The sequence below is a fragment of the Paramormyrops kingsleyae genome, chromosome 4 (genome assembly GCF_048594095.1).
Source record: "Paramormyrops kingsleyae isolate MSU_618 chromosome 4, PKINGS_0.4, whole genome shotgun sequence".
Lineage (NCBI taxonomy): Eukaryota > Metazoa > Chordata > Actinopteri > Osteoglossiformes > Mormyridae > Paramormyrops > Paramormyrops kingsleyae.
In genome coordinates, this window is record NC_132800.1 from 21,489,216 (window position 1) to 21,517,163 (window position 27,948).

At 43.8% G+C, this 27,948-nt stretch overlaps 2 protein-coding genes across 20 annotated transcripts in view; one reads left to right on the forward strand and one right to left on the reverse strand.

The window, feature by feature from the left end:
- The first annotated feature begins 1,091 nt into the window (after nt 1-1,091).
- On the forward strand, nt 1,092-24,177 carry zmynd11 (zinc finger, MYND-type containing 11). Of its 3 annotated transcripts, XM_072710858.1 has the most exons (16): nt 1,092-1,280; nt 7,076-7,213; nt 10,277-10,436; nt 11,397-11,420; nt 14,766-14,927; nt 15,295-15,372; nt 15,707-15,799; nt 16,027-16,114; nt 16,319-16,374; nt 17,604-17,681; nt 19,316-19,434; nt 19,556-19,787; nt 20,725-20,793; nt 20,885-21,157; nt 21,258-21,443; nt 21,793-24,177. In XM_072710858.1, the coding sequence occupies exons 2-16, from the start codon at nt 7,083-7,085 to the stop codon at nt 21,913-21,915; spliced, it is 1,872 nt and encodes a 623-aa protein (XP_072566959.1). In that variant the 5' UTR covers nt 1,092-1,280; nt 7,076-7,082; the 3' UTR covers nt 21,916-24,177. The 3 variants fall into 3 exon arrangements, with proteins under 3 accessions (XP_072566959.1, XP_072566960.1, XP_072566961.1); XM_072710859.1 differs by lacking the exon at nt 11,397-11,420; XM_072710860.1 differs by lacking the exon at nt 7,076-7,213 and having other exon boundaries at nt 1,093-1,280.
- LOC111840224 (disco-interacting protein 2 homolog C-like) overlaps nt 23,979-27,948 on the reverse strand; it is a 112,781-nt gene continuing 108,811 nt past the window's right edge. For all 17 annotated transcript variants that reach the window (XM_072710850.1, XM_072710857.1, XM_072710845.1 and 14 more), the window contains one exon: nt 23,979-27,793. In XM_072710850.1, coding sequence (XP_072566951.1) covers nt 27,541-27,793 — 253 coding nt within the window. In that variant the 3' untranslated portion in view covers nt 23,979-27,540. The remainder of the gene's footprint in view (nt 27,794-27,948) is intronic.

The window sequence follows — 27,948 nt, forward strand, 5'->3', positions numbered from 1 at the left end:
TTAATAATTAGATTTTTAACGCTGAATCTCTAATGTCACTACGATTTCACACATCTAGATAAACCTATAACAGAATGGTATTAATCATCTTTCTTTTTTTTCATTATTTGCATGAATTTTTACACCTTACACTCTAAACCCAAGCGATTCACTTGCATGCTGTTTCAGATCAAATCCTCCTGTTATTCCGGAATTTTTGCATGCTACTCAACTCCTTCTTAGGATCTCTTTGTTAATAATGAGACCGGTCGAGTCAAAACAACATCCTACCAAATCTGATATGGCCTGTCTGATAAACTCCGACGTTGATCCAAAGTCCTGACGCCTCTTGATCATTTTGGTCGCTCGACTCATAGCTTCTCATCATTTTCTAGCGGTGATGCGTGAAAACCGCAAACTCTCAGATGATGCACTTTTTCATTTGTGTTGAATGTGCTTTGGAGGATATGCAATCATAAATATGCTGCAATAGCAATAGCTCGTTGTCTGACACTTAATACAGCTAGAGCAAAGTATCAATAAGTAGTCCAACTTATAATCATAGCTTATGTTCTCTGATTGAAATCAATGGATGATATTTACTTAATGAGCCGAATGATTATCAGCCCTCCCCCTTTCTACACTAAAACAAGCAGTACATGGGATTCTACAGTTAGTATGTTAATAACTAAGAGGCAAGGATTGGGAGTTTCTCTAAGCCAGGAGAAGCGATGTTTTTGAGGCAGGAATTAATCATATTACAGCAACTACATTATTAATAAAGAATGCCACATGTTTTAGGCAGATTAACATGAGACATTCTCAAATGTAATAGAGTTTTTACATTTAGTACAATTCACTTTCTAATATAAGCAATTGCATGGTTTATTTTGTGACTTACTGAACATACTCTTTAACTTGACCAAATTAACTGTGATAAAGCAATGCGAGATCCGTACAAATACAGCAAAGTTTAACAAATAGCCTAATTCTGGTTATTTTACACGAGCCGCCGATTTGCCATATTCTATTAATTTTAATTCATTTTTTTTGGTAACTGGAATATAACCAAGGAAAGAAGGGGAAAGCAACTCTTTGTTCTGCCACTAGAGTTCCCCAGTTTTAGCCCGACTTGCTGCGCTGGCGTTTATGTTTACCTCTACGGAGACTGGTCTGTTCATTGGCATAAACCCATAATTCAGAAATAAGAAACTATTCCGGAAACACAAATGTAACCTTTCTCCCATCGCATCGCAGAACTGGTTTCCGCACAGCCGCATAATACTAATACAGTGTCGAAGGTAAGTTAAATATTTAATGTAAATGTATTAGTTTAAAAAAAAGAGTGGCTAGCCGATGGCCAAATGTTTCTTTTATGATGGTGGATTATTAACATGGCGTCTCTCGACAATTGTTGATTTACGGATAAGGTTTGTCTGCGCTGAAGGGCGGTGTTTCCCCCGATCGTGATTCCGACCGTGCGAATGACCTGCTGGGCTAATGCCCGCTGGCGCCCGGGCTGTTTTAGCCGAGACCGGCCACCGAAACGGTGCGGTTTGCCATGTCGTTAGCCAGCCGGCTAGCCCCGGGGGCGGCACACGCCTCTCCGCCGCGATCTCGGCAGCGTTCCCCATCCTCCCGCGTCGCCGTCCTTCGGATCGGCGCCCTCCCGGACTGCCTTTGGGACGCGGCGGGCATCACGGGGCCCCGGACGGTGCGTTTGCGGGCTGCGGAATTCGTGCCGCGGCCGTGGGGGCGAGGCGGCCTGGCTGCGCGGAAGCATCCGCGGACATTCCTGAGCACGGAACCCGGCGGATCGGGCCGGCGCCGAGGCGGGGCTCGCAGCCAGCTCCAGTGCGTCTCACTCCGCCGCCGCTGCGGGAAAATAGGCGTTGATCACCGCCAAGCTTTTTAAAAATTATTGTATTTTAATGTATTTTCAGGTCTGCGTGCTGAAAATTCAAGATGATCGCCCGTAAATTAACGATCGGGAGTGATTTCATTATGGGGAGGGAGGGGGGGGCGGCTGTCGACCTCAAAGTATTTCCGTTGTTTTGAGCACCAAGAATACATTTCGGATTGAAGTAAACAGGGACACTCGATAAAGACGTATCGGGGAGCCCCGTGTTAAGCGGCACACTTGTTGGTTATTTATTCGTGCTTTTCGGAAACCAGATCAACCAAAACCGGCGCCTCAGTATCACACTGAACCGGCGTAACAAGTTGCGTGAGACGGGAACCGGGACGGTATTCCAGTGGCGGCGGAGTCGGTTCCAGGCGTGACCGGGTTCCCTTTAAACCGCCCCCAGCCGCACGCTGTGGAGCTTATGCTGATTATATTAATACGAGTCAATTACAAGCAGGATCTCGGAATGAACGTTAATTACAGGGCTTTTAAATCATTTCACAATGACACCCATTCAGAAAACGCCACATTATTATAGTATTTTAACTGTCTGACTTGGAACTGTCCACGTCAAATATTAGTGAATAGCTTTGTGTAGAATTAAAATTAAGAAATTCACGAGTGTGGCAAGTGGTCAGCTGTTCTTGGGACATTGGTGTGTTTCTTATGACGTAGGTAAAATGCATGCTTACCCTAGGGTGTGAGTGGCAAAAACTTTTTTTTTTTTTAAAGAAAGGCAAAAATATTTCGAGTCAATTAGTAACCATTAGGCGCTGCTTCTCGGCTGACATAATGCAGTCTATAGAGGGCTGTGGCGTGTTACTTATATTGTCCCTCAGCTGACCGCTAACTCGCCCAGGGAACCAGCTGAGGTTAATTTCCGATCAAGTCAAATTAATAAGTGAAGCAAAATGAGGACTCGGCGCCTCGTTCGACATCGGGGAGTTAGTATTTTTTAAATAATAATTTTTGTAGCTTAGAAGATGCTTTTATCCAGCGTTTTACCGTAGGATTTAATGTTTGGTGCTTTGGTCGGGGTTGCCACTGACCTCTGCTGATTGCTGGCGAGGGTAAATCAGCATCACCACGCAAGCGATGGCCGGCAAGACTTATGGGCGAAAAGCAATAAGGGCTAAAGGATGGAGATTAAGAATTTACCCGCTTTGTACAATGAATCACACTTTTCTGTTTGGATTGCACGATAATTAGTGTTCTTTAGTGTTCCCGTCACCTGTGCAGGATAAGTGAGGAAGACGTAGGTCTGCATAGTTAAATCCGGATGTATGCGTGTCTGAATGCGCGGGGTAAATGAGAATAACACAAGGTCCCAAGATCACCTTTACGGATCCGATTGCCAACGTGGCTCCTGTGTGATGACGGGGCTCCTCGCCACGTCCTGGGGACTGTGGGCCTGTTCCCCTTTTCACCCAGGATTTGGTGGCGTGGTTCTAAAAACCTCAAGCAAAAGCCATTCCATGCGTTACTATATCGCTCTATAAGGAAGGTGTGGTTTTTACCGGCCCACTAACGAATAACCTACGAAGTAAAAAGGCATGTCTGTAGTCGCACAATGTATAAATTATGTCTTGTAAATTAATAAAGCAGGGATATCGATCTCTGTTGGTACATTCGAAATGAATGCCGCATCTAGATATGAATATTGCGCCAAACAGCCTTTAAAACTGACAAATCCAAACATTTGACCCAGCAGGCAGAGAAGCTGCCCCTCACCCTTCATACAAATAAATGGATTGTACCGTAACATGCTGAGGCTCGCTGTCTGTATGTTCAGCCGCACTCTCCTCTATTCTATAATTGGGAGGCACATGATATATCTCACGCACGCCTCTATATGTAGTATGTAGTCACTTCTGGGTTTGAGCAGTTGTGCCCTTGAACGCTACAAACTGTCACCCAATGTACCGAACAGGCAGCCATGGCGACATCGCGGTGACACTTTGCGACAGCGCTTTGGAGGCTTATGTGGCATGGGGAGAAGCGCCGGCTGAGAAACGCGTCCTACCGCAGTTAAGTTTAATTGTAATTAACAATAGTATTAATAATAAATAGTAATAAAACCTTGCATGGTTACAAAAGTTTTCAGGGCGAGTCCTCATACAACCTGCACACCCAGTCGAAATAATTCGAAACTCAGCAGAGTAGATGGGAGAGAAACGTAACAATCAGTAGGCTGACTAAGATTTAATGAGCAATACGTGAAGACGCGGAGCATAATGCAGTAGGCCTATGCGTTTCGTATAGATTACATCAGGCATTGATTATATATATATATATATAATCGCAGTTATTTCACCTCTAAATGAATGTCTATATTTATTGCAGTTAATTGACTTCTGCTAGCTTTTTAAATGTAATTTCTTCTGAAATGTACTCATGTCTGTAAGCTCGGTGCAGTTGACACAGATGACGTTGCAGCTCATAAACAGACCAGACGCATGGGGCCACACGTGGGCTCTGCTTTGCTTCTGTAGATAGCGGTGAGCAAAGTGGATGTCAAGCCCCGCAATCCAAGACCCTCCGCGCCTCCTAAGACCGGCAAAAGGAAAGGGCACGGAAAGTGGAAGGAGCTGTAAATGTTTATTTAAACTGTGCAGATGGATGCGGGACGCCTGTAAACGCATGCAAAACGTGACGGAGGAGAGACTTTTCATCATTACTATGGGGGAGAGAAACATTGGCCGCACATTTTCAACAGATCGATGAGTTTTTAAAATTTTGTAAATACTCAAGTAATTATAATTAAATTAAGTGAACATCTTTGATCCGTAGCGCAATGCAACCTACTTTTCTATATAAGCAATTCGTAAGTTTTAATAATATTTTAATGTAACGGCTGCCTTTGATTAAAATACTTGTTGCGAAGCTTAGGCTACTCTTTTTTTGTTCCCTTTGGATTTACTGTCCGATTACCTTGCTGCACGATTTGCCGATTCTTAGTGGTCGACATAGCTGGACGTTGTTTTAGACTCATGTCAGATAGTGCGAATAGACTCATACAAGTCGATAACACAAAAAGTGTTTCAGGTCGATACAGCTATGTAACGTGCTTGATTAATAGATATTAGTTGCCTTCCAGATATACTGGCCTTTATTGTCACCACTTCATTACATCTGTCCTTGTATGAAAATGTATCTAGATCCTCTTAAAGGGATACATATTATGAGCGTACATGTTTTTTATATTGCCCGAGTTTAAATTCCATTCAGCCAAAATGGTTCGTTTTTCCTCCATTAACTGACGGGATTCCATACTTTGGTTTTGCTGCCCCGTGTATAGGTTTTGTGGTGGAGGAATCTTGACTGTTAGATGAATCTTTGCAGTTTTGTGCATTAGTCAGATGGGAACTCAAGTTTTTATTTTCATTTGACTTCACTGGATAAGCTTCCCCATGAACAAATGTTGACATTTCTCTCATCTCAAGAGTATGGTTGTAGTGGAACGAAAATGGTACAGAACTATACGATTTTTGAAAACTCATTGGCGGTAAAAAACAGCATGACAATTTACCGCAAAACCAGTGACGGCGGCTGTGATGTAATGTTGTACAGTAGGTATGGGGGAGCTACATCATTTAGAATGAGTGCTTTAACTCAGCCCCTTCGGTAGATTTTGCCAGCTCGGGAGAGCTGAGCGAATATTCGTAACTAGCTGTAAATTCGTAAACAATTATATTCGACATAGTGAAACTTTTCTGATGCTGATTCTGAGATGTCCGATCAGCGGCAACAAAAATTATCGGCGGGGGTGGGGGGTGGGGTGGGCGTTGAAACCCGTGATTTAACTACGTAGCTACATGCCTGACTATAAGATGAGTAAAAGCACAAGGCCTCGATAAGCTATGTCATAATACAATTCTAGCTTGTAGCTCACGCAGCCCCCGTGCTTATTTTGGACAAAAAAAATTATGTTTAAAAAAAAAAACGGAAACCCTCAGCCCCACATCCCAACACGTCACTTCATTTTTTCTCTCTCAGCAAGACAGTTAAAACATGTTGCAGGTTCAAATTGTGTGCAGGTTTGGTCACCATACCTTCAAAAGGACATTGCTGCCTTGGAAAGGGTGCAATTCGTAGGGCTAGGAGAATGATTCCTGGTCTTAGAGGAATGTCTTATGAGGAGAGGTTAGCTGAGCTGAATCTGTTTAGCCTCGAGCAAAGGAGACTAAGGGGGGACATGATCCAGGTATATAAGATTCTAACAGGTCTGGATGCTGTTAAGCCAAATGGCTATTTCAGTATTAGTTTATATACTAGAACTCGTGGCCATTAGTAGAAATTAGCGGGAGAACATTTTAAAATAGATTTGAGAAAGCACTTCTTTACACAGCGTGTAGTTAGAGTATGGAATAGTCTTCCTGCTAGTGTACTGCAAGCTAAAACCCTGGGTTCCTTTAAATCAGATCTAGATAAGATTTTAACAACTCTGAGCTATTAGTTAAGTTCTCCCCAAACGAGCTTAATGGGCTGAATGGCCTCCTCTCATTTGTAAATTTATGATGTTCTTATGTTTGCTAACTGTAGGTCAATGTCTAATTTAAATATTAAAATCTATTGTAAGGCAGAATTTGATAAAGCAGGCAAAGTGTGGGCTTTTGTGTGAGAGAGTAAATGACTAAGACCAAAGTGGAAAATGACATACCTCAAACCGTTGCATAGTAAACAAATTAACCGAAGCAGCATAAAATGCAAGCACCACTGCTTCTGAAATAAAATACTTGCTTTGATGTTAGAGTCTGAAGTGTTAACTGTACTTCTTCAATGTAAATTGAACTGTATAGAAGCCACAGTCCTTTTAAAGCATGTAGCCTCCAGATATCGAGAAAATGATTCCATTCTTACGAGAAAATGACACTCTTCACACTATGGAAAAATCATCCTGTTATCACAAGAAAACAGTACATGAATAATGATATTCCATTGCTTTTCCCGGCTTCAGGAATGTACAGATTTTAAAGACATTGTAAAAAAACTTTTGGGGGTGCCATGGTCATTATAGGAGGGGCTAGAACACCCCCAAGCTCCCCCTTGGTGTTAAGTCAAATTGAAGCAAATGCAAAGTGACCCCTCCCCTCTGACCTTGATCATGAATAGAGGTGGGAAAATACATGGAAGGAGAAATGATCCATTAGGAAAAAAAAGCTCAGAGTTAATTCTGGTCTTCTTTTCCAGAGGTCAAATGAATAAGGAGATCATGTCACGCGTCGTGAAGAAGAGGCAGGCAGACCCGAAGGTGGTCCAGAACATCTGGACGGCCATCGAAGTAATCCGAAACCAAAAACAGATCGCAAACATGGACAGGATTTCAAAGTGAGTGTTTTCGATCATTGGCTAACAGCTCTAGCATGCGCTCACTGCCACTCATAGGCGATTACATCAGCCTCTCGCTGTCATGATCCACAGAGAACCCTTTTCCGTGAGATATAGGGCTTTGGTAGTGGGCTGCTGTGGATCAAAGGTCAGAGAGCAGAAAGTTGCTGTTGCCATGGGGATAACGAAGAAGAGGAATGGATCTGAGGTTTCACCCAACCCAACTTGGTTTATTTTAAAACCTTTCATCTTAATGTTTGGAGGTGTTAGGCTTGTGATGGTTTCTGAGAAGTCAGATATTTGTCAGGGCGTAGAATGTCTGCTTTCATCTCTTTCAGTCAGATATTATCTGGAAACCTTCTTACCAGTAGGGGTGACATGCAACTCAATGGCAAATTTACTGAAGGTTTCATCACTGAGTAGGCGGGGTGTTAACAAATAAGGTAGAACCATAAACAAGTTATGTTTTTCCCACAGTCTATGGAGAAGACGGTGACACACAGTTACACACACAGTATATAGAAAACAGAGCGACACACGGTTACAGTTACAGTCTATAGAGAACACTGTGACACACTGCTACATTCATAGTCTGTAGAACACTGTGACACATCATTTACATTTACAGTCTATAGAGAAAACTGTGACACACTGCTACATTCATAGTCTGTAGAACACTGTGACACACCATTTACATTTACAGTCTATAGAGAACACTGTGATACACTGCTACATTCAGTCTGTAGAGAATACTGTGACACACATTCAAAGTATATAGAGTGTGTAGAGATTGCAGTGACGCAGTGATACTTTCACAGTCTATAGAGAACACTGTGACACAGTGTGTAGAGATTGCAGTGACGCCATGATAGTTACACAGTCTATAGAGGACACTGACTTACATTCACAGTATATAGAGAACACAGACACAATGTTGCATTCACAGCACATAGAGAATACAGTGACACACATGCACAGCCTATAGAGACCACTGGGATACACTGTGATATTCACAGCCTACAGAAAATACAATGACAAACTGTTACATTCAGTCTGTAGAGAACAGTGTTACACACATACTCTATGCATTCACAGTATTTAGAGAACCCAATGACACAATGTTGCATTCAAAGTAAAGAGAACACAGTGACACACATACATAGTCTATAGAGAACACAGGGATACACTGTGATATTCACAGCCTACAGAAAACACAGTGACAAACTGTTACATTCAGTCTTTAGAGAACAGTGTTACACAGTCTATAGAGAACATTATGTAGAGAACACGACACAATGTTGCATTCACAGTACAGAGAACACAGTGACACACATTTACAGTCAGTACAGAACATAGTGACACACTGTTATATTCACAGTCTATAGAGAACACAGTGACACACTGTGACATTCACAGTCTATAGAGAACACTGTGACTGTTGAATTCACACTATATAAAGAACACTTGCATTCACAGCACATAGAGAACACAGTGACACACATACACCGTACATAGAGAACACAGGGATATACTGTGACATTCACTGTCTATAGAAAACACAGTGACACACCGTTACATTCAGTCTGTAGAGGACAGTGTCACACACACAGTCTATAGATAACAAGTGACACACTGTTATATTCACAGTCTATAGCAAACAGTGACACACTGTTACATTCACAGTCTATAGTGAACAGTGACACACTGTTACATTCACAGTGCAGTCAGTCCTACTGCAACACATGATATAAATTCACAAATCTCTTCCAACATGATTGACATATTAGTCCCCCAGTCCAATACAATGCGGGATTGCATTTGTATGAGCACGATTTCCAGTCAGAGGGAAAAGCACTACACGAAGAAACGGTATTTGCATGCAATATCTAAATGAACGATAGTGATGTCCAATTCATGAACAAATCATTCTTTTGAACTGGTTATTTTCAGTGTTCAAATCTAAAAGAATCAAACTTTTTATACATTCATGCATTGCACAGGTTGAAGTCATAGATTCTAAAAACCTGAAATTATTTGACATTATCATATAAAAAAACAGCAATGTTTTTAAATTCACTTATATTTCCTTTTTGTACACTGGTTGTAGCCATGTTGCCTTCAGTGCCCTTTGTATACCGTTAAAGGGTAGCGTGTGGCTCAGTGGGCTAAGCCTGTAATCAGAAGGTCATCGGTTCAAACCCAGCCTCAGCACATCTGCAGGTCCTTGTGCCCCAGCAGGTGGTTGCTCTTCACAGACAGCTTTCTACAAAGAGCAAGTTGAGGGACAATCAGTAAAATGTGTCTATCTATTATTATACCGTAATCTGTAGTATTTCTGCTATGTGCATGCCCAGCCGCATGGTAGCTGTGGCTCATTACTCCGGACTAATGATGCCCCAGAGTAAAACAGCACCATCTAGTGGGGTCAGAAAATACAGCAAATGGTTCATGAAGTGTCCTTTTGCCCATCACTACTCTTGATTCACAGCAATGATGTGGCACACTGTGGCCACTGGTATCACTGTTTTTATTATTTACTTCATATAGTTTGGCACAAGTTACTAAGTTTAGGATTCGTATATCCCTCACCCAATTTTTCGGATATGTGTGTTCTAGTACGAGACTTTAGCGAATACGAGGCTTTTCAGGAACGCATTAGTCACATTGTAGCAGGACTGACTGTATACGGAGAACGCGGTGACGCACCCCAACATACACAGTCTACAGCTGGGGTCCATGGGCCAAATTCCATCAGCAACACAAAAGCCAAGGTCTGCTTGCATCTGAAAAAATTGCTCATTTGGGTGGGTTCCCGAAGATTAAATATGCTGAACTGGAGACGTCCCTGATGGTAAATTTAGCCAAGGGGCGGATCGATTGCACAGTCCGGATTCAGTTGTATTTTGGTCGGACTGAAGACAGTTGGTGGCCACTAATATACACATTCACATGCCCTGTCTACTGTCTAAAGAGTGATAAAACACACACTGTTCCGGCCAGCAAAGAATACTCCCAGCTTCCTGTATGTGAAGCATACACACTGGGACTGTCTCTCTCCCCCAGGTATCTGAGCCGTGTGTTCGGGGTGCACCCCAAAGAGACGGCTCGGCAGCTGGGCCTGGCGGTGAAGGACGGGCTGGTAGTGGAGACCCTGACCGTGGGCTGCAAAGGCTCCAAGGCCGGCATCGAGCAGGAGGGCTACTGGCTGCCCGGAGATGAGATGGTAAGCCCCGCCCCCATCACACAAAGGGGAGGAGCCTACTGCCTCTCTGCCCCTCATTCAATCATCTGCCTCTGTAGCAGTGGCCAGTAACAGGGACCCTATACCTTAAGTCCGAAGCCCACTTGGCCTCATGCTGATTGGTGACCTGCTGACATCACTTAGACCAAGGTTCTTCCTCTTCTCTCAGTGAAGAGGAGGGGCATCTAATCAAGGAGTTCCAACCATCTCATAATTAAGCATCCTCATCCTAAAGGGGGTGGGTGGGGGGGGGGGGGGGTGCAGCAGTTGGCACTATTCTACCCGATGTGATAAATTGGCATAAAAGTTCAACACCATTAGAGACACAGATCAAGCCTGCAGTCATAAACAAATAGTCATTATTAACATGATCAAAGGGATGACTTTTGTAAACAGCAGTGATGCACAGTCACCTTTTGAACAAGAACCCGGAAAGCCGCTGAACATTTTCAGCACTTTCTTAGAAGTTGCCTATATTTGACATAGGTTACAATAAGCAGCACCGAGTCTAAGCTCTATAATCATTCTGGTTTTATCGTTTGTATCTATTCTGACTCTGTCGTGTAACGAAAGGGAAATAAGCTACAATTCTCACTAGGTCTGGTCTACCTACACAAGCCGTAGACTCCAGCAATCCCACAATCCTCTGCTAACCCAAAAAACTTTGCAATGGGGCTTCCTCTAGCTATGGTCCTGCAGCCCACATGCCCCATAAGAGGTCTGTTAAAAGGCTCTCCAAGCACCTGCACTTTGGATATTCCCACACTTGTACACTCACAGGAAACAGACCGCTATTCCCAGAATGCCTCAGCGGCGTAGCTTCTCTGATGCATGTGCATCACGTCACACGCAAACTTGACTACAAATCCCATGAGGCCCACGGGTGTGTTTGCTGTAGCAGGATTTTAAAACAGTGTTTCTTTGGATCACTTGCTATCACAGGAGCAGATGGCTGAAAGGAGTAAGGTAAGGGTATATTTGATTGAATTCTTTGTTTGTTGTTGTTTTTTTTTTAACACTTCTTTCTACTAACATCATTCCGTAACAAATAAGTTCTGTCACGAACATGGCACGGCCTGGATTTGACCACATCTGATTGCCTAGAGTTCCGTGTTTGGATTTAATAAGGGCTACAAGTGCAACTCGATTACTTATCACATTGCATTTGTTTGAGATCCAACACTTGATGAAGAGTAAGGGGGATCCAAGGTGAGCACGGTAGATTCTGATGGACCCCAACATTGCCCATCAAACCACACAACAGATCAAGCTGCACTGAAAGGTGAAGGTTGTCCTCGACCTCACATCCCGAACACAAATGGCACCCAGCGCCGTGCTTCTGCGTTCTCATTTCTTGCGGAATGCGCTAGCCGCGACCTTCGACCTACGATATATCTGCTCGCTACTGATCTGCTCGTGTGATGTTTGGCAGCAGGCGATATAGTGGTCTGGTCTCCAAGGCAACCACAACTGTGCGATTGCTAGCCTAAAATCCCAAATGGGGCAACAAACTCTCCCCCCACCCCCCGCACCCAAATAGCTTAACAAATGTAAGCTATGGAGGTTTTGTTTTTTTTTTTTGTTTGTTTGTTTTTTCAATTAGCACACCTGAAAGATGCGTGTGTGAAAGGCGCTAATTCGGAGCCTTTAACCCATGAGACAGTCTGCATGTTAGCCTTCACCGCCAACATGGACAGAGGTTTGTAGCAAGCATATATGACTGGCGTAGATGTAGCTGTCCAGCTAATGATAGCTGTAGTGCCCTTCTGGGTCTGTCTGGTCTGTCTGTCACCTCCACCTCGTATGTGATTGGTTAAATGAGAGGCGGGGCGGGAGTGGGGGGGGGGGGGCGTGGCCAAAGGCATTACAATTCAGGTGACGTGTCCCTGAGCTGTGTTCACAGTAGTACACAGATATACGCACATCTTCACATATCTGAGGTGTTATGACTGATATTTCACTCTTCTTTCTTCATTACAAAGCAGCTAATGAAAATTGGGATAACGTAAGAGTGCCCTGTGTCAGGAAGTAATCTGTGGTGGCATCAACACTGGTTACTAAGTTCTGCTTGAGTTGTCTGATAAATATGAGGTCCACGTGAAATAAATTCATGAAGCAGAAACGGATATGGGAGAGAGGACAAGTAGCTGCATATCGGACACCTACCCTGTGGTTGGTGTCCTCATGGAATCACTGCAGTTGCTGTCCTGCAGGGGGCCCCGCATCATCTTGATGTTGTTTTTTGAGGGAAAAAAAAATGATTTGAGTTTTGTGTTAATTTATTTAATTGATTAATTGATCTGAAGAGTTTGTCCTGCACAGGAGATGGGAAGATCTTCAAGTGCATTGGGGCCATTGCAGTTTCTTATATATATCATAAATGGATCATTGCAGTTTTGTATATATTATAAGCACCGTTCGAGTTTTGTATGAGTTGTGTATAATGTAGGGGCATATAGGATTTTAGGTATTATATGTAATATAGGGACCATCACAGTTTTATATGTATATTATATGTAATATAGGAGCCACTAAACCTCGTCTTGTATGCCTGCACTGCCTTTCAGACAGTCTGTGTGAAGTCCTTTATTCAAAGGGAGATATTGCGAAACAATCCAATTAAAATAATGAATCCATACAATCAGGGTGTTTAGTGGGCCGACTGATGTGCGTATTCAGCCCCTCAGAGCTCACCTCCAAACGCCACACAGACGGGTCATGACGTGCCGTGCTCATGGCGGCCTGGCATGCTTCTCTCTGTATGGCGGAATCGGCCCGCATCACAGAACAGGTGCTTGCATCCATACCAGACGAGGATTAATCATGCATCAGGTTTAGACAGTCTTTTAAAGCTCTTTTTCTAGCTTTGGCACTCCCAGGTATAATCCTGCCTGTGATCGGGCAGCAGGGGGGGGGTGTCGCGGTTTGACTCTTGTACTGACACCCAGAGGGTTGTAGGCTTGAATCCCAGAAAAGGCACGAGCTGCACACGCATTGGTCGGTGAAGGACGACGTCATAACATAACCTGCCGCATAATCACATGTCCTTCGTTGGGGAGGGGGGGGGCAGCTCTGTCTGTGTGGTGTTCCCCCCCCCCCAAGCTCTTTCAGGGCAGGGCAGGACCAGAGAAGCAGGGAGACGGGTTGCGGGATGGGTGACATGGAAAAAAAGCCATAGTTAGGAGCAGCAGGACACAAATATACAAATGGGCCGTCTTTACCCAGGGCATCGGCTAGGGGGCGCCAACTATACGCACAGAACCGGGAGCTGGCAGCTGATCCATTCACACCCCCACTCCCCCTGTAGGGGGTGCTGTCCTCTGGCACCCAAAGTGACATGCCACCCTCAGCTGCATTCTGTCCCAAATATCACCCTGCGGACTTATGATCTGGGCTTTCTGCGGAACAGAAGCAGAAAAGTGTTACTGCTGTTATGCGTTTTGACCTCATGGACTAGAAAGAGGCTGATATGTGGCGTAATTATCCATCCATGCGTCTTCCATAAGCCCTTATGCGGTACAGGGTCATGGTGGCAATGGAGTCTGTCCCAGGAAGTGCAGGGTATTGGCAGGGGGCACCCTGGGCACACATTTCTGTTTTTCAGGGTAGTTTGGGAAAACATTTATATTCATGAGGGAAGCTACCTGATTGGCCGGTGAACTCTGTCTAAGGCATTCACTGACCAATCAGCTAGCGCTGCTCTCATGAATATGAATGAGTTTTCCCAAATCACCTTGTAAAACGGAGAATTCGCATCCTGAACGGTTGAAGTAATGATATTATGAATATTTAAGGATGACCCCCACAACCCTGCTTCAGATAAGCATTTCGAAGATGGATGGATGTATAGGATTGAGACTGGCTCTGTCGTACCAGTAGGTGGCAAGTTACAGCTAACAGGTGTTCTTGGGGTTTGTCAGTGGTGTGTTTGCTCAGTGCAAAGCTGCCTGGCCCCTTTAAGTAGCTCCAAAGGCATCCAGACCCTGCGCTAACCGCGTGGCCGTGAGGTCACTGTGATGCGTCCCCAAGCCACTGGAAGGGAGGGGGGGGCTTCTGCGGAGATGCGGGGCTACAAGGCACCAGTGATACGTCCCAAACCACTGGAAGAGGGGGGGGGGGGCTTCTGTGGAGATGCGGGGCTACAAGGCACCAGTGATACGTCCCAAACCACTGGAAGAGGGGGGGGGGGCTTCTGTGGAGATGCGGGGCTACAAGGCGCCAGTGATGCGTCCCCAAGCCACTGGAAGGGGCGGGGCTCCTGTGGAGAGGCGGGGCTACAAGGCGCCAGTTACGCCGTGGCCTCTCTTTCAGGACTGGGAGGCGGAGAGCCACGACTGGTACTGCTTCGAGTGCCACCTGCCCGGCGAGGTGCTGGAGTGCGACGGCTGCTTCCGCGTCTTCCACCTGCGCTGCCTGGCTGAGGAGAGCCGGCCCCGGGACACCGGCACCCACTGGCAGTGTGCAGTGTGTAAGGTGTGTGCGTTCCCCGTGCCGCCTGTCTGTGTGTGCGGGTGGGCGGCCGGCAGGCCCCGTTTACCGCCGGCCAACTTCCGAAACAAACGTGTGTGTGCGTGGGCCTGTATCTTTAATGTGGTCTGGCTTCCTACTTTGGCATGCGTGGGCCTGTATCTTTAATCTGGCGCTGTTTCCCTTCCAGACTGAGAGTGGGCTCACTTCCTGTGTGTGTGTGTGTGTGTGTGTGTGTGTGTGTGTGTGTGTGTGAAATGGGCCCCTTTCCCTCCTCCCTACCTTCGTGTGTTTCTTTTCTGATATCGGTGTGCTTGACGAAGCGGTTCTCCGTCATGTTTAGGTAATATGTAGCGTCTGTTTGGTCTTACAGGGCAGTAAAAAGAAGAACCTTAACAAGCAAGAAATGAGCAAATATCTGCGCTTTATCGTGCAGAGAATGAAGGAGAGGGTGAGTGTTCCGGAATGGAGCAGAACATCTGGAGCAGGGAATGCATTGCCGCAGAATGCAGTATCATTCGATGCTCATATGGGGCCTTAGGCAACCCGACCCCCCCCCCCCCCCCCGCAATTTGTCAGTAAAAGTTGTTGACTTGGGAGGTTGGCACCCATGGTTTGCCAAGTCCCCTAAGAAGATGCCCATCCTCGGCCAATTGCCTTGGCCACGAACCGCCATTGTTAGACTGAGTGGAAGCGGTGAATGGTCTTCGGTTCTCTCTCAGTCAGTGTGAGCTAGAGTAAGTTAGACTTGAAATAATGCTGTTCATGTTTGTGCTCATGAGCAGGCTGTGGATCTGAATAAGAAAGGGAAAGACACCAAGCATCCGATGTACAAAAGGCTGATCCACACCGCGCTGGACGTGGCCAACATTCAGGAGGTGAGTGTCTGGGAGCCCCTGTGTGAACCGGGGCAAGAGAGGAGCCCTTGTAGGCATTAGAAAGGCAGCACCTTTAAAACTGCGGTGAGAGGGGTGGGGGTCAGTCCCAAAAACGTGAAATGGGTAGCTGATAAGACGCCTCTGCCCTCTGGTGGCCACGGGTGGCACTGTCCCCCTCAGGCAAGCCAAGCCTAACTATGAATGGACGTCTTTGTGTTCCTCTGCAGAACCTCGCAGACGGAAAATACAAGAGTTTCGACGAGTTCAAGGCAGATGCTCAGCTGATTGTGCACAATACGGCCATTTTGTTTGGAGGTGGGTAAGGGGGGGAAGGGGCAGGGGGTGGAAGGGAAAAGCAGTTAAAGAGGCCAAAAAAATAGCATTTTTAGTGATTTATAGTTTAAGGATCTAAAACAGTATCTATTATTTACTTTTCACAGTATACATTAAAACCTAAATTTTATATATATATATATAAAATGTGTTTATGCTGCTAACATATTAAACATTGTATTGCAGTTCACAGCGATCAGGCAGAAATAGCACGACTGCTGTACAGTGATACCTGCCACGAGGTGAGCACCTCCCCCCCCTGCTGTATGCTTTACCCCTCTGGGGTCTAGGGGTAGGGAAGATACTTTCACTGACTGGGACATTTCATTCAATATCATTTCATCATATCAATATCAACTTAATCCATGGCAAATTTCTTTTTTCTTATATATTTGTTTTGCCATTAAACTCATCTTTAATGGCACTGGTGCCTCATCTGTACTTTGTAAATATGTCAGATTTATGTGAAGTTTGTAATTTGACATCAAAGATTAGACATTGCAAAATGCAGTTTGGAACACTTGCAGAAACATTATTTACATAGTAAGCGATGGTGGAAGTTTGTTTTGATCCCAGATATCTGATCACCAAAGTCTTGGCTACATGAAGTTGACTAAATGGTGCAGTTGCAACATTCATTTGGATAAATAAATAAGAAAAACCGAACTCATGTCACTATTTCTGGCTCCTTTCATTGAATATGTAGCAACTTTCTTGTGAATGAATGAGCCATTGACACCTGGCCACGTCCCCCCCCCCCCTATTATGGCGCTGATAGGGATGTATCTGGACCCCCCCCCCTGCTTTCACCGTTGCGCTGTTAATCAAATTACCATGCGAATGCGATTTGAATACGCGCTAATGCGGCTATTTAGAATGTGAATAGCGATCTTCGGGTGAGAGCGGTACTACACGCCCCCGATGCAGGTAAAACAAAGTAAGGTGACATGGTTTACTTTTTTGCCGATTTAACCTCATTTTAAAAACTTTAATACTTCCGACAATGGATGTTTTGAAAAGAAGACAGATTACGGATTTAGTCAGCTTTTTTTTTTCATGTTTCTATAATAAGATTTCAGCAAGTTATGAACTGAAATACAAGAGAATTATACGCAGCATTGCCGACAATGCCGTTGACTCCAGAGGGTTAAATGGACTCGTATAGTCATTACGCGGGGTGGCGACACCGTAAGCAGGCCGGTCGTACTGACACGCCGAACACGTAGCGTATTCACGGGCCATCTCTGGCTGTGGGCCCAGTGTGGGAGTCGCTTGTTTCCACTTCGAATCTACATCTGCTTCATTATTCCAAACAGGTACCGGTGTGTGTTTTTACAGTTTTACATTAAGGTCCAGCTGTTGTAGGTGTGTTGATGAGACCAGCCCCACTGGGGATAACAGTAAACGTTTTGCTTTCTGAAGGGCACATTTTACTCTCTCCCACTCCTGATTAACTTCACATTCTCTCCAGATTAATGAGCTGCACCTCTGCAAGAACTGCTTCTACCTGTCCAACGCCCGGCCCGATAACTGGTTCTGTTACCCCTGTGTGAGTATGGCACTGGGCACCATCACCCCACGTCAGACCAGACACTGCATGATAGTGATCTCAGTCATTTAGTGAGGTGACATTTCTGTGAGAGTGTTGCCAAATCTTGATGAGTAGCTAAGTTATGTTTCTTTAAGAAAGTTGCTAGAACTGAACAATTACAGGGGCTTAAGTTTCTTTAAGAATGCCAGATCTTGAGTAATGAGGTTAGATTTCAGTAAGAATTCCATCTCAGCTAGTTGTGGGATCAGGTTTCTGTAAAAATGCAGCCTGATCTCATCAAGTAGTGAGATCAGCTTTCTCTAAGAATGTTGCCAGATCTCAGTGAGTAGTGAGGTCAGGTTTCTGTAAGAAGTTAACTGGATCTCAGTGAGTAGTGAGGTCAGGTTTCTGTAAGAAGTTAACTGGATCTCAGTAAGTAGTGAGGTCAGGTTTCTGTAAGAAGTTAACTGGATCTCAGTAAGTAGTGAGGTCAGGTTTCTGTAAGAAGTTAACTGGATCTCAGTAAGTAGTGAGGTCAGGTTTCTGTAAGAAGTTAACTGGATCTCAGTAAGTAGTGAGGTCAGGTTTCTGTAAGAAGTTAACTGGATCTCAGTAAGTAGTGAGGTCAGGTTTAGTTTTCCATAAGAATGTAGCCAGATCTCCGTTAGAATAGCAATTCTGTGAAATTGCAGCCAGATCTTATCAAGCAGTGAGGTCAGGTTTCTGTAAGACTGTAACCACATCTCAGTGAACTGTGAGGCCAGGTTTCTGTAAGAATGTTGCCGGATCTCAGTGAGTAGTGAGACCAGATTTCTTTAAGAATGTCACCAGATCTCAGCAAGTATTGAGGTCAGGTTTCTGTAAGAATGTCACTAGATCTCAATGAGTACTGAAGTAAAATTTCTGTAAGAATGTCGCTAGATCTCAGCAAGTATTGAGGTCATGTTTCTGTAAGAATTTTGCTGGATTTCAGCAAGTAGTGAGGTCAGATTTCTGCAAGAATACCACCAGATCTCAGCAAGTAGTGAGGTCAGATTTCTCTAAGAATGTCACCATGTCTCAGCGAGTAATAAGGTCAGGTATCTGTAAGAATGTCACCATGTCTCAGTGAGTAGTGAGGTCAGATTTCTGTAAGAATGTCACTATGTCTCAGCAAGTAGTGAGGTCAGATTTCTGTAAGAATGTCACCGTGTCTCAGCGGTAAGTGATGTCATTTATCTGTAAGAATGTCACCAGATCTCAGCAATTAGTGAGGTCAGGTTTTGGTTTCTGAAAGAATGTCACCAGGTCTCAGGAAGAAGTGAGGTCAAGTTTCTGTAAGAATGCTTCCAGATCTCAGTGGCTAGTGAGGTCAAGTTTCTGTAAGAATGTTGCCAGATCTCAGCGAGTAACAGAATCACTTTTTGGTGGTGAATGTCTTCAGATGTCAGCAGGTGGTGGGTTTACCTTTCGGTTAGAGTGTTGCCAAATGTCAGCAGTTAGTGAACCACTTTTTGGCAAGAGTACTGCCAAACGTCAACAAGAGTAAGGTTATGGTTCGGTGGGAGTCTTGCCAAATAGCGAGCTCAAATTTCAGTTTGAGTGCTGCCAAACGTCGGCAGGTAGTGAGGTCACCTTGTTGCCGAAGTGTGAGTGTAATTTTGCCAATTCAGGTGCCCAACCATGAGGTGGTGTGGGCCAAGATGAAGGGCTTTGGTTACTGGCCTGCCAAGATCCTGCAGAGAGAGGACAACCAGGTGGATGTGCGCTTCTTCGGACACCAGCACCAGAGGTAAGACAGAAAGCCAGGAGGGGCTCTTGACATTGTCCTTCTAATAAGAACACATCCCATTGGACAGAAATTAGATACATTTTAATAAACAGTAATTCCATTGGTCAAATCTATCGACCAGGGCCTGGATCCCCTCGGATAACATCCAAGACATCACAGTAAGCATACAGCAGCTGCAGGTGAAACGCAGCACTGGCTGGAAGAAGGCGTGTGAGGAGCTAGCCCTGTACCAGCGTTTCTTGCGTGAAGGCCGCCTCTGGAGGGAGAGGGACAGGGACCGGGAGAAGACCAAGGCAGAGGACCGGACAGAAGAGGAACCGGAGTCCAGCATATCCTCCACCAGTAACGAGCAGGTCTCTCTCTCTTGTGCTAATGAACACTCACTCTGTATGGAGACTGAATTCAAAGGAGATTTATCATGTTTCCCTCTTTAAGAACCAAGCAGAGATTGCAAGTGCAAGGTTTTTAGTCTTTGGTGTTTTTGTGTCAAACACTGGTGCCACCTAGTGGCAAACAGTAAGACATGTTAAAAGATTATTTTATTGTATACAGACACTCCTCTACTTACGAATGAGATACGTTCCAAATGGCCGTTCGTAACTTGAAATGTTCGTAAGTCATTATTCAACATAATTTTAAAGGTATATATGGAAGTACAAAGAACTAGGATGCTGGGAGTACGCACGCTACGCTGCTGTGCGGCGGGAGTAGCGACCAGAAGTCGTACTAGGCCAGGGGTCACCAACTCCGGTCCTGGAGGGCTACTATCCAGTAAGTCTTCTATCCTACCTGGCTTCTGATGAGCCACACCTGCTCCTGGTATTTACCTAAGAACTAGTGTGGCTCATCAGAAGCCAGGTAGGATAGAAAACTTACTGGATAGTAGCCCTCCGGGACCGGAGTTGGTGACCCCCGTACTAGGCGGAATTGGCACGCAGAAAAAAGAAATTGATGTTGCGGACAGGAAACGGGAGCCTAACGAACACAATTTGGACTTACAGTCCTCTTGGTTCGTATGTCTGAAAGTTCGTAAGCTGAAAGTTCGTAAGTAGAGGAGCGTTTGTATTTGGTTTTCTGATTCTGTGATATACTTTTGTAACGCTCAACTGTGACATTAATCTGCTTTTAGAGGGGTATAATCGCTTAAGAGAAAATTAACATTACCGACAAAGTGATATCCTACACTCATGCCTTCTCTGACTAATTAAATCTCTAATTCCATGGGAGGGTCAGGCTGCATTATGTTTACACTGTGGGGCTCTGACTGTGCTGTCTTTGGTGCAATTGCAGCTCAAGTTAAGCCAAGAACCCAAACCCAAGAAGGCACGGCGGGGGCAGACGGTGGAGACCAAGGAGGAGGTAGGTGGGACTGAGTACTGAGTAGCTACTTTTGATAAATATGTGATTAATTTTTTTTCTTAAACTTTTTAACTGGGATGGCTCCCCCCAGGAGCCGGAACCAGAGGTGGAGGCTGTCAGTTCCAGCCAGGAGATTCCCACCTCGCCCCATCAGCCGGAGAAGTTCTCAGTGTCTACCCAGACACGCAAGGCCAGCACGGCGTCGCCCCGCACGCTACACCGTAGCACCCAGACGACCACCGACAGCAGCTGCCAAAACCGCTGCCACGAGAAGTACACCAAGATCTTCAACGACGTCAAGGAGATGATGAAAGTGGACAACAAGCGCGAGACCGAAAGGGTGGTACGGGAGGCGCTGGAGAAGGTGAGCGTGCGGTGTGTGTGTGTGTGGGGGGGGTTGTGGATGGCACGGGAGAATGCCATTGGCCTGAACGCTGGGCTCCTGTCCATTGGCCTCCCTTCAGCTGCGTTCCGAGCTGGAGGAGGAGAAGAGGCAGGCGGTCAACAAGGCTGTGAGCAGCGTTCAGGCCGAGATGGAGCGCAAGTGCAAGCAGGTGAAGGAGCGCTGCAAGGAGGAGCTGGTGGAGGAGCTGAAGAAGATGGTGGCCCAGCACAAGACCATCATCTCCCAAACCAAGAAGAAGCAGTGGGTGAGTGACGGCTGCAGGCCACACCCATTTGATGATGAGGTCACAACAGCTCAAAGCTTTTCATAGGAAATTTTAGGGAGGAAGGGTTTTCTAACTGATGAGTGGAAAGTTGGATACAAGTGGTGTTATTACTGTGCGAGCCTACTTCTAAAGTCATAAAGCATGAGCTCTATTTGCTCCACGTTTGTAAAGCTTTGCCTGAGATGATCTCAGCTTGAGACTTGAGACTTACTCAACAGTTCAACCTTCACCTCACAATGGTCTGGCAGCATATTCTGCCATTGGCTGACGGAGTCAGGTGATTCACGGGAATGTTGCCGTGGTAACCATGTGTCCCTATGTCTGGCAGTGCTACAACTGCGAGGAGGAGGCCATGTACCACTGCTGCTGGAACACCTCCTACTGCTCCATCAAGTGCCAGCAGGAGCACTGGCACGCCGACCACAAGCGTACCTGCCGCCGGAAGAGGTGAAGGCCCCGCCCATGCTGCCACTGCCAGCCAATCACTGTGTAGCAAAAGCCCTCTGGCCTCCAGGTCATTGGGTCCTTTTTCCACTTCTCCCACCTACCACTTCTTGCCTCCACCAGCGATTTAACACTCTGTGGACTGGGAACTACGCACAGAGCTGGAAAATCTCTCTGTCTGCCCCTATCTGTTTATTTAATTTGTCCAAAAGGTTTTTTTTTTTTATTATTTTTTATTTCAAAAATCATGATCCGATCACATGAGGGGAAAGACTCGGATGGATTTATTTTTATTATTATTATTTTTTTTTTTTTACTGAAGTGCTGATTCTACCTGTGTTGGAGAATGTGTTATTTAAGTGTTTAGCTAAAGTCGAGCATTAACTAAATACATTTTATTACCTGAATTTTTTAAATCACGTTTCTTACTGTAAATGGTAACAACGTCAAACAAACAAAAAAATTATCTCGATGTTGCTCTTAAGTATAACGATGATGGAAAGGCAAAATACTCACTTTGATAAAAAAAAAAGAAAATATATATATAAAAATGTGTAAAATGCTGATTAAAAATCAAAATGCTTTCAAGACTAACGCAGGTCATGAGGTAACTATACTGGTGTGTGTTTGGATGGGAGCCAGTGGGGGGGATTTCAGCCCCGTCAGACTAAGAGTCGTCGTTGGGAACAGGGTCTAAGGTCCGACGTTACATCCGGCGGACAAAAAAAAAAAAAAAAAAAAAAAGACAAAAATCTTCCTTTGATGATTAATTCATATACTTTGTGTTGTCCTTTAAGTACGCTGTAATTTTTATGAGTCAATTTTTGATTTTCTCTTTGAGCCTAAAAAAGAAATCCGGGGCGTAGACCTGTTTGGACCTTAAAGGTTTTTAGAAATGTCATGGTTTGCACACGCTGTTTGTCGTCCAACATGAGCAAGTGTTTTTGAAATGAAAACAAAAAGCCAAATTCTACGATGTTGTGCCCGTTTTTACACAATACCTACGGGATAGATATTTCCCGCTTTATTTCTTTCTTTTGATTGGCATCAGTGACATTGTTAAATGTGATGTGTCTACCATTAGTCTGGTACAATATGAGACTAGTTACATCTCCTGACTGCTTCTGCTGTACTTTGTGTTCAGAGGCTGTTCTGCTAGCAGTGTCTTTACTACCTGGAACCAAGTGCATGTGGATTCAATGTTTCAAAATTCAATTACAAAAAAAAAAAAAAAAAAGTCGCTTTCTAAATTTCTGGTTCTGTACGGATGGACCAATATAAAATATACCCAAACAAGAGCAATTACGTGCTGTGTGTTTACCACACTTATATTTTAACATTATAGGGTAATGCTTTACTTACGGTTAAACTTTTTTACATATGTATAATATTAAGATTATTAAACAGATTTTTAAAAGATGGGAGAGGCAGTGGCAGACGACATTGAACACTTTTTTGTACTTTTTAAATGCACGCAAGGGAACGGACAGTTATACAGACGTTTCTTGTCTGATTTGATATCTTGCAGTCCCAAAAAAAGTTGTTGGTGAAGCGTGCCATGTAGTTTTTAACTAACATTTGCAAGAGCCAGACCTTGTTTTCATGCCAATGTTGCACTACATGTAAATATCATTTGCTCCTGTTTGACTGTATGGTATATTCTATATATAAATTTAGCATTTCCTCTTACACAGATATCAGCATTGGGAAGAATATGGGTCGTTTGTCCTTAGACCGCTTTCCAGAATGTTGCAGATTGTTCTGGATGTCAGACTGAGCAGCCAAGTTTCTTGACCAACTCGTTATTTTATATTCGTCCATCCTAACAAATGGAAAGTCTGTGGCATTTTTCTTAAGTGGAAATATGTGGTGTCATTCCAGTTTGTAAGATATTTCTGGCATCTGCATGAAAGTAAGCTTTGTGTATTTTTCCATATTCTTTTTTCCAAGTCCAACGATATAGTTGCACTTACAGAAATGATGCAATATGATTTTTTTTTTTATTTTTTTTTTTTAAAGAGATAAAGTTAATCGATTTCATCGTTTTAACGGATGGAAGAACGTGGGTCGTTTCTTGTGAGAAAGTTGTGATTTTTATTCATGACTTAGTCGGGAAGTTGTCTTCAGCCGAGCACACATACAGTTCATCGTAAACATTGTGATTTCCATTTCCTACGCTTTTGGCTATTTTGTTAGATGCTTTAGCTGGCGACATACGAATATTCTATGTGGTAACATGGAAAAAAATAAATGTATCTTCAACCAGTCACCCTGTGTTCAAATGTACTTTCTTACATTGTTGTTTTGGTCTGTGAGACTGAATATGAACCTGCGACGGCAACAACAGCAATAAAAAAAAAACTTCATTAAATACAGTAAAATAAAAAACAAATCTTTAAGAAAATAATTTCTAAAAATACGGCAAATTTTACACGTCTGTTTTATGCATGTCTGTGAAGTCATCAAAAGTATTCCCACTTTGACACAGAGCCAAAAGCGCGTAGATGTTAACAGCAACAAAAATAAAAGCTTTTATTTTGTTCATTTGAATATAAAATTAGGCGTCATCACAGATGTACAAAGCATCCTGGTGGCTTTAATATAACAAAGTTTGTTTGTTTTAGCAGAGATGGGGGGGGAGTGTAGTGATTACGTAAAATGACCATGAAGAAGCGGCTCAGCTCTGATGACGTAATGTTGCTGGACGATCAGCTGACTTTGCCTCAGGTTGTATCAAGCAGGGATTATCCTACATAATAAGCACCACAAGGGAATTAATTTTCATGATCAGTTAGTGCATATAAATAGGATCATTTCCGTATATTCTCCTTTTTTTGTACTTTTATTTACTTTTGAACTTGTGCATTGTCTCTTTATGTAATAATTCAATTTCCTTTATTTTTTAAAACTCCAATAGGAGCACTATATCACAACACAATAGAGGATGTTTTTTTGTTTCACATTCGTATACATGTTTTTGTTTTTAAATCTACAGTACAGAATCTAATACAGGACAGTCCTTTATTGCTAAGTCCCCTACGGACAAAAACGATCCTTCCACTTTTTCATATATTAAAAAAGGGAAAATCACCCAGCTGACAATGGTACAGAAACGTAACATCACGAGCGACGATATGTCAACGAAGAGACGCCTTAAAAGTAAATGACCAGCAGTCAGTCCCTGTACTGTTTGGTATGACAATAGAGTACAATGAAACCCATTACAGAATGTGAGACTCACCCCTGCCACACGCAAACATCAGAACATTTATACATAATGATGACATCTGTGACTTATTGAGTGGCGATGCAATAAAGTTATAGCACAGTGTAATAGAGGTGCCCCCTTGTGGATGGATGAGAAGTCTTTGAAGAGGTGTGATATGGGGATGTTTTGTGGTGCTGATGTGAGAGATTTTGTCTGTTACCTTGACAGCACAAATGCTAGGGACACGTGATGGACGCACCTTATTGCATCTGAATGTGAGAGAGCAGGCAAGACCCGTTAGCCAAATTTTTCTGAAGTGTCTTAATACTTAATACACAAACAAGAATTTCCAAACACACCTGAACCATATAAAATAAATGTTTTCTGTGACCAACGATATTTACATGCAGACCAGCTCACAAATGAGGTTGAAATTTCCAGGAAAATATGCTTTAAAAAAAAAAAAAAATGTGGAATTTCTCTTCAATATGAAAACATTTTGTTTTATTCCTTTATATTACCTTCATCACTTCTAAGGAGGCTAAGACCATTTTTAAAAATCATTGTAGCATAGTTGTGATTCCTGCAAAGAAAATCCCAGTCTACAAAAAGGGAAACACAGACTGAACATTTCCCGCTTTAACCGAAACTTACGAATAAACAATCACACGTCTATCATCTTCTTGACAGCGATATGAACATCATTCCAAAAACAATGACGCTGAGTCCATTACGATAAACCTCGCTAACCAGTGACTGTTACCAAAACTTTTGATTGTAATCCTATAAGCATCTGGTTTCGATTCAAGTGATTCACCTTCGTTAGCCACTAACTGTGATGCATATATTTTATGACAGAAATTGTGACGATTGCACTTATCTCTTGCATTCAATGTAACACCAGTTTTGCACTATTGTACTCTTGCAGACAAACTGATTTGAATGATATAAGATGGGAGAAAGAGTGACCCTAGCTGCATTTTCAGGCGATCATGCGTCACTGTTTGTTACATCTCCCAGATGTAAAATTTTTGTTCTTGCTGGATGGAGGAAAATAAAGTTGTTTAAACATAATGGCGGTGTGACCTTATGATCTTTAAGGTGAGAATGGCATAAGCTTCTCGTGCGTTTTGGGCAGTTTATAATCAGTGTCTGTTTCCAGAAGACTGCTGAACATTCATAAAACCCCGATCAAGGCTTCTCTGCAGGTGAATGAAGGTACCAAACTAAACTCCAATATTTACACTCGACACTGTTCAAATTGGCCATAAACACGGCAGTTTAAAAAAAAAAAAAAAACTGTCACTGTTAAAGGAAAGGTGCAATTTCTGTCCAAATACATTTGGGCTTAAAGTGTCGTCCATGTTACCCATTTTGGTGTCTGTTCCACGCCCTCTGAGGACATCTTGTACGTTCTCAAAACCGTGTGTCACTCGAACAATGAAACAACGACAGATTTATCTACAACAACAGACACCATGCAAATGAGAAGTACTGCATTTCAGGCGTTTTCATTCGTCAGATCTAGGTGTTTCTATGTTTATATATATATATATGTTTTAATATATATTTTATATACTTGATGTGATACTATTCACTCAAGATACAAGGCTTTGCTTTATATTATCAAATATTTAAAGAGACAGACATTCTTAAATGTCTTCTCTTATATACTTCTAAAAAAAATAAATTAAAAGTTTTGTACATAATTACATGATATGACGTCATGTTCTTCCTTTCCACACAATGACGCCAATCCGATGTCGGCTGTCATTGCGGAAGCAGAACCGCGAACCCACTTGGGATCCCTGTAAAGTTGTTACACCGTTACAAAACGAATCTAGACAGCAAACCATAAGCGCGTGGTTGAAAACACAACATAAAAAAGTACCTCTTCGTAGTTTAGTCAAGTTTTATGGACTAAACAGACATCCTGTATCGAAACATATCTAAATTTGTTATGCTTTATATCTTAAAAACAGTTGACAACTCAAAATACAATTTGCCACAGTATGTAAATATCTTAAAAAATACCCTTACCTCTTAGAGGGCATATTAAAAATGAGCAACTTCAGCATACATAATGTGAAAATATAGAGCCACACCTACTTCAAAAGCACTATCCAATTAAGCAAGATGTGTGAAGTGCTGCTCTTTCTCCTCAGCCAATTGGACGATATTCCTCCTGTCAGCTGAGCTCACCGCCACACGCCCCCCACCCCGTCGCCCACCTATATCGCTCTTGCCCATCAGGAGTGCTTTTCAAAAACCTCAAGGCCTCTCAGATCCCTCTCTGCCGGGCTCTCGCTCCGAGGTTTCTGCAGTCCACAACATTTACAAGGCGGTTGTCAATGGCGCAGGAGATGCGACGCATGTGGGATTTTCCCGCCGCAGGGTGGGGGTGCCGGGTGCATGTGGGTGGGCCTACATGTTGTAGGCCACGTAGATGGGGTCCAGCTGGTCGGCCAGGAATCCGTCACGGAGATGCATGCGCTGCTTCTCACCGCGCGAGTTGATGGGGATAACACCTACATCCACCACCACCACCACCCCAACAATCAGGTAGTGGTCCTCCAGCACCGAGTTGGTCACCAGCGGCACCAGGTCCAACGCCTCCTGCTCTGAGCCGTCCAGCTCCACCACCACCACCAGAAGGTTGGTCCAGGTGAACACCGCACTGAGGAAAGGGAAAGTAGGGACAAGAGTGAATAACATTGGGTCTTCAGCCAAAGTCACGGTCCAGCACATGAAACGCTCATTGGGGAAGCAAATCCCATCTGAGCAGAAAGCATGATCTGGGTCAGTGATTGAGGAACCCGGCCTTGCTGAGAA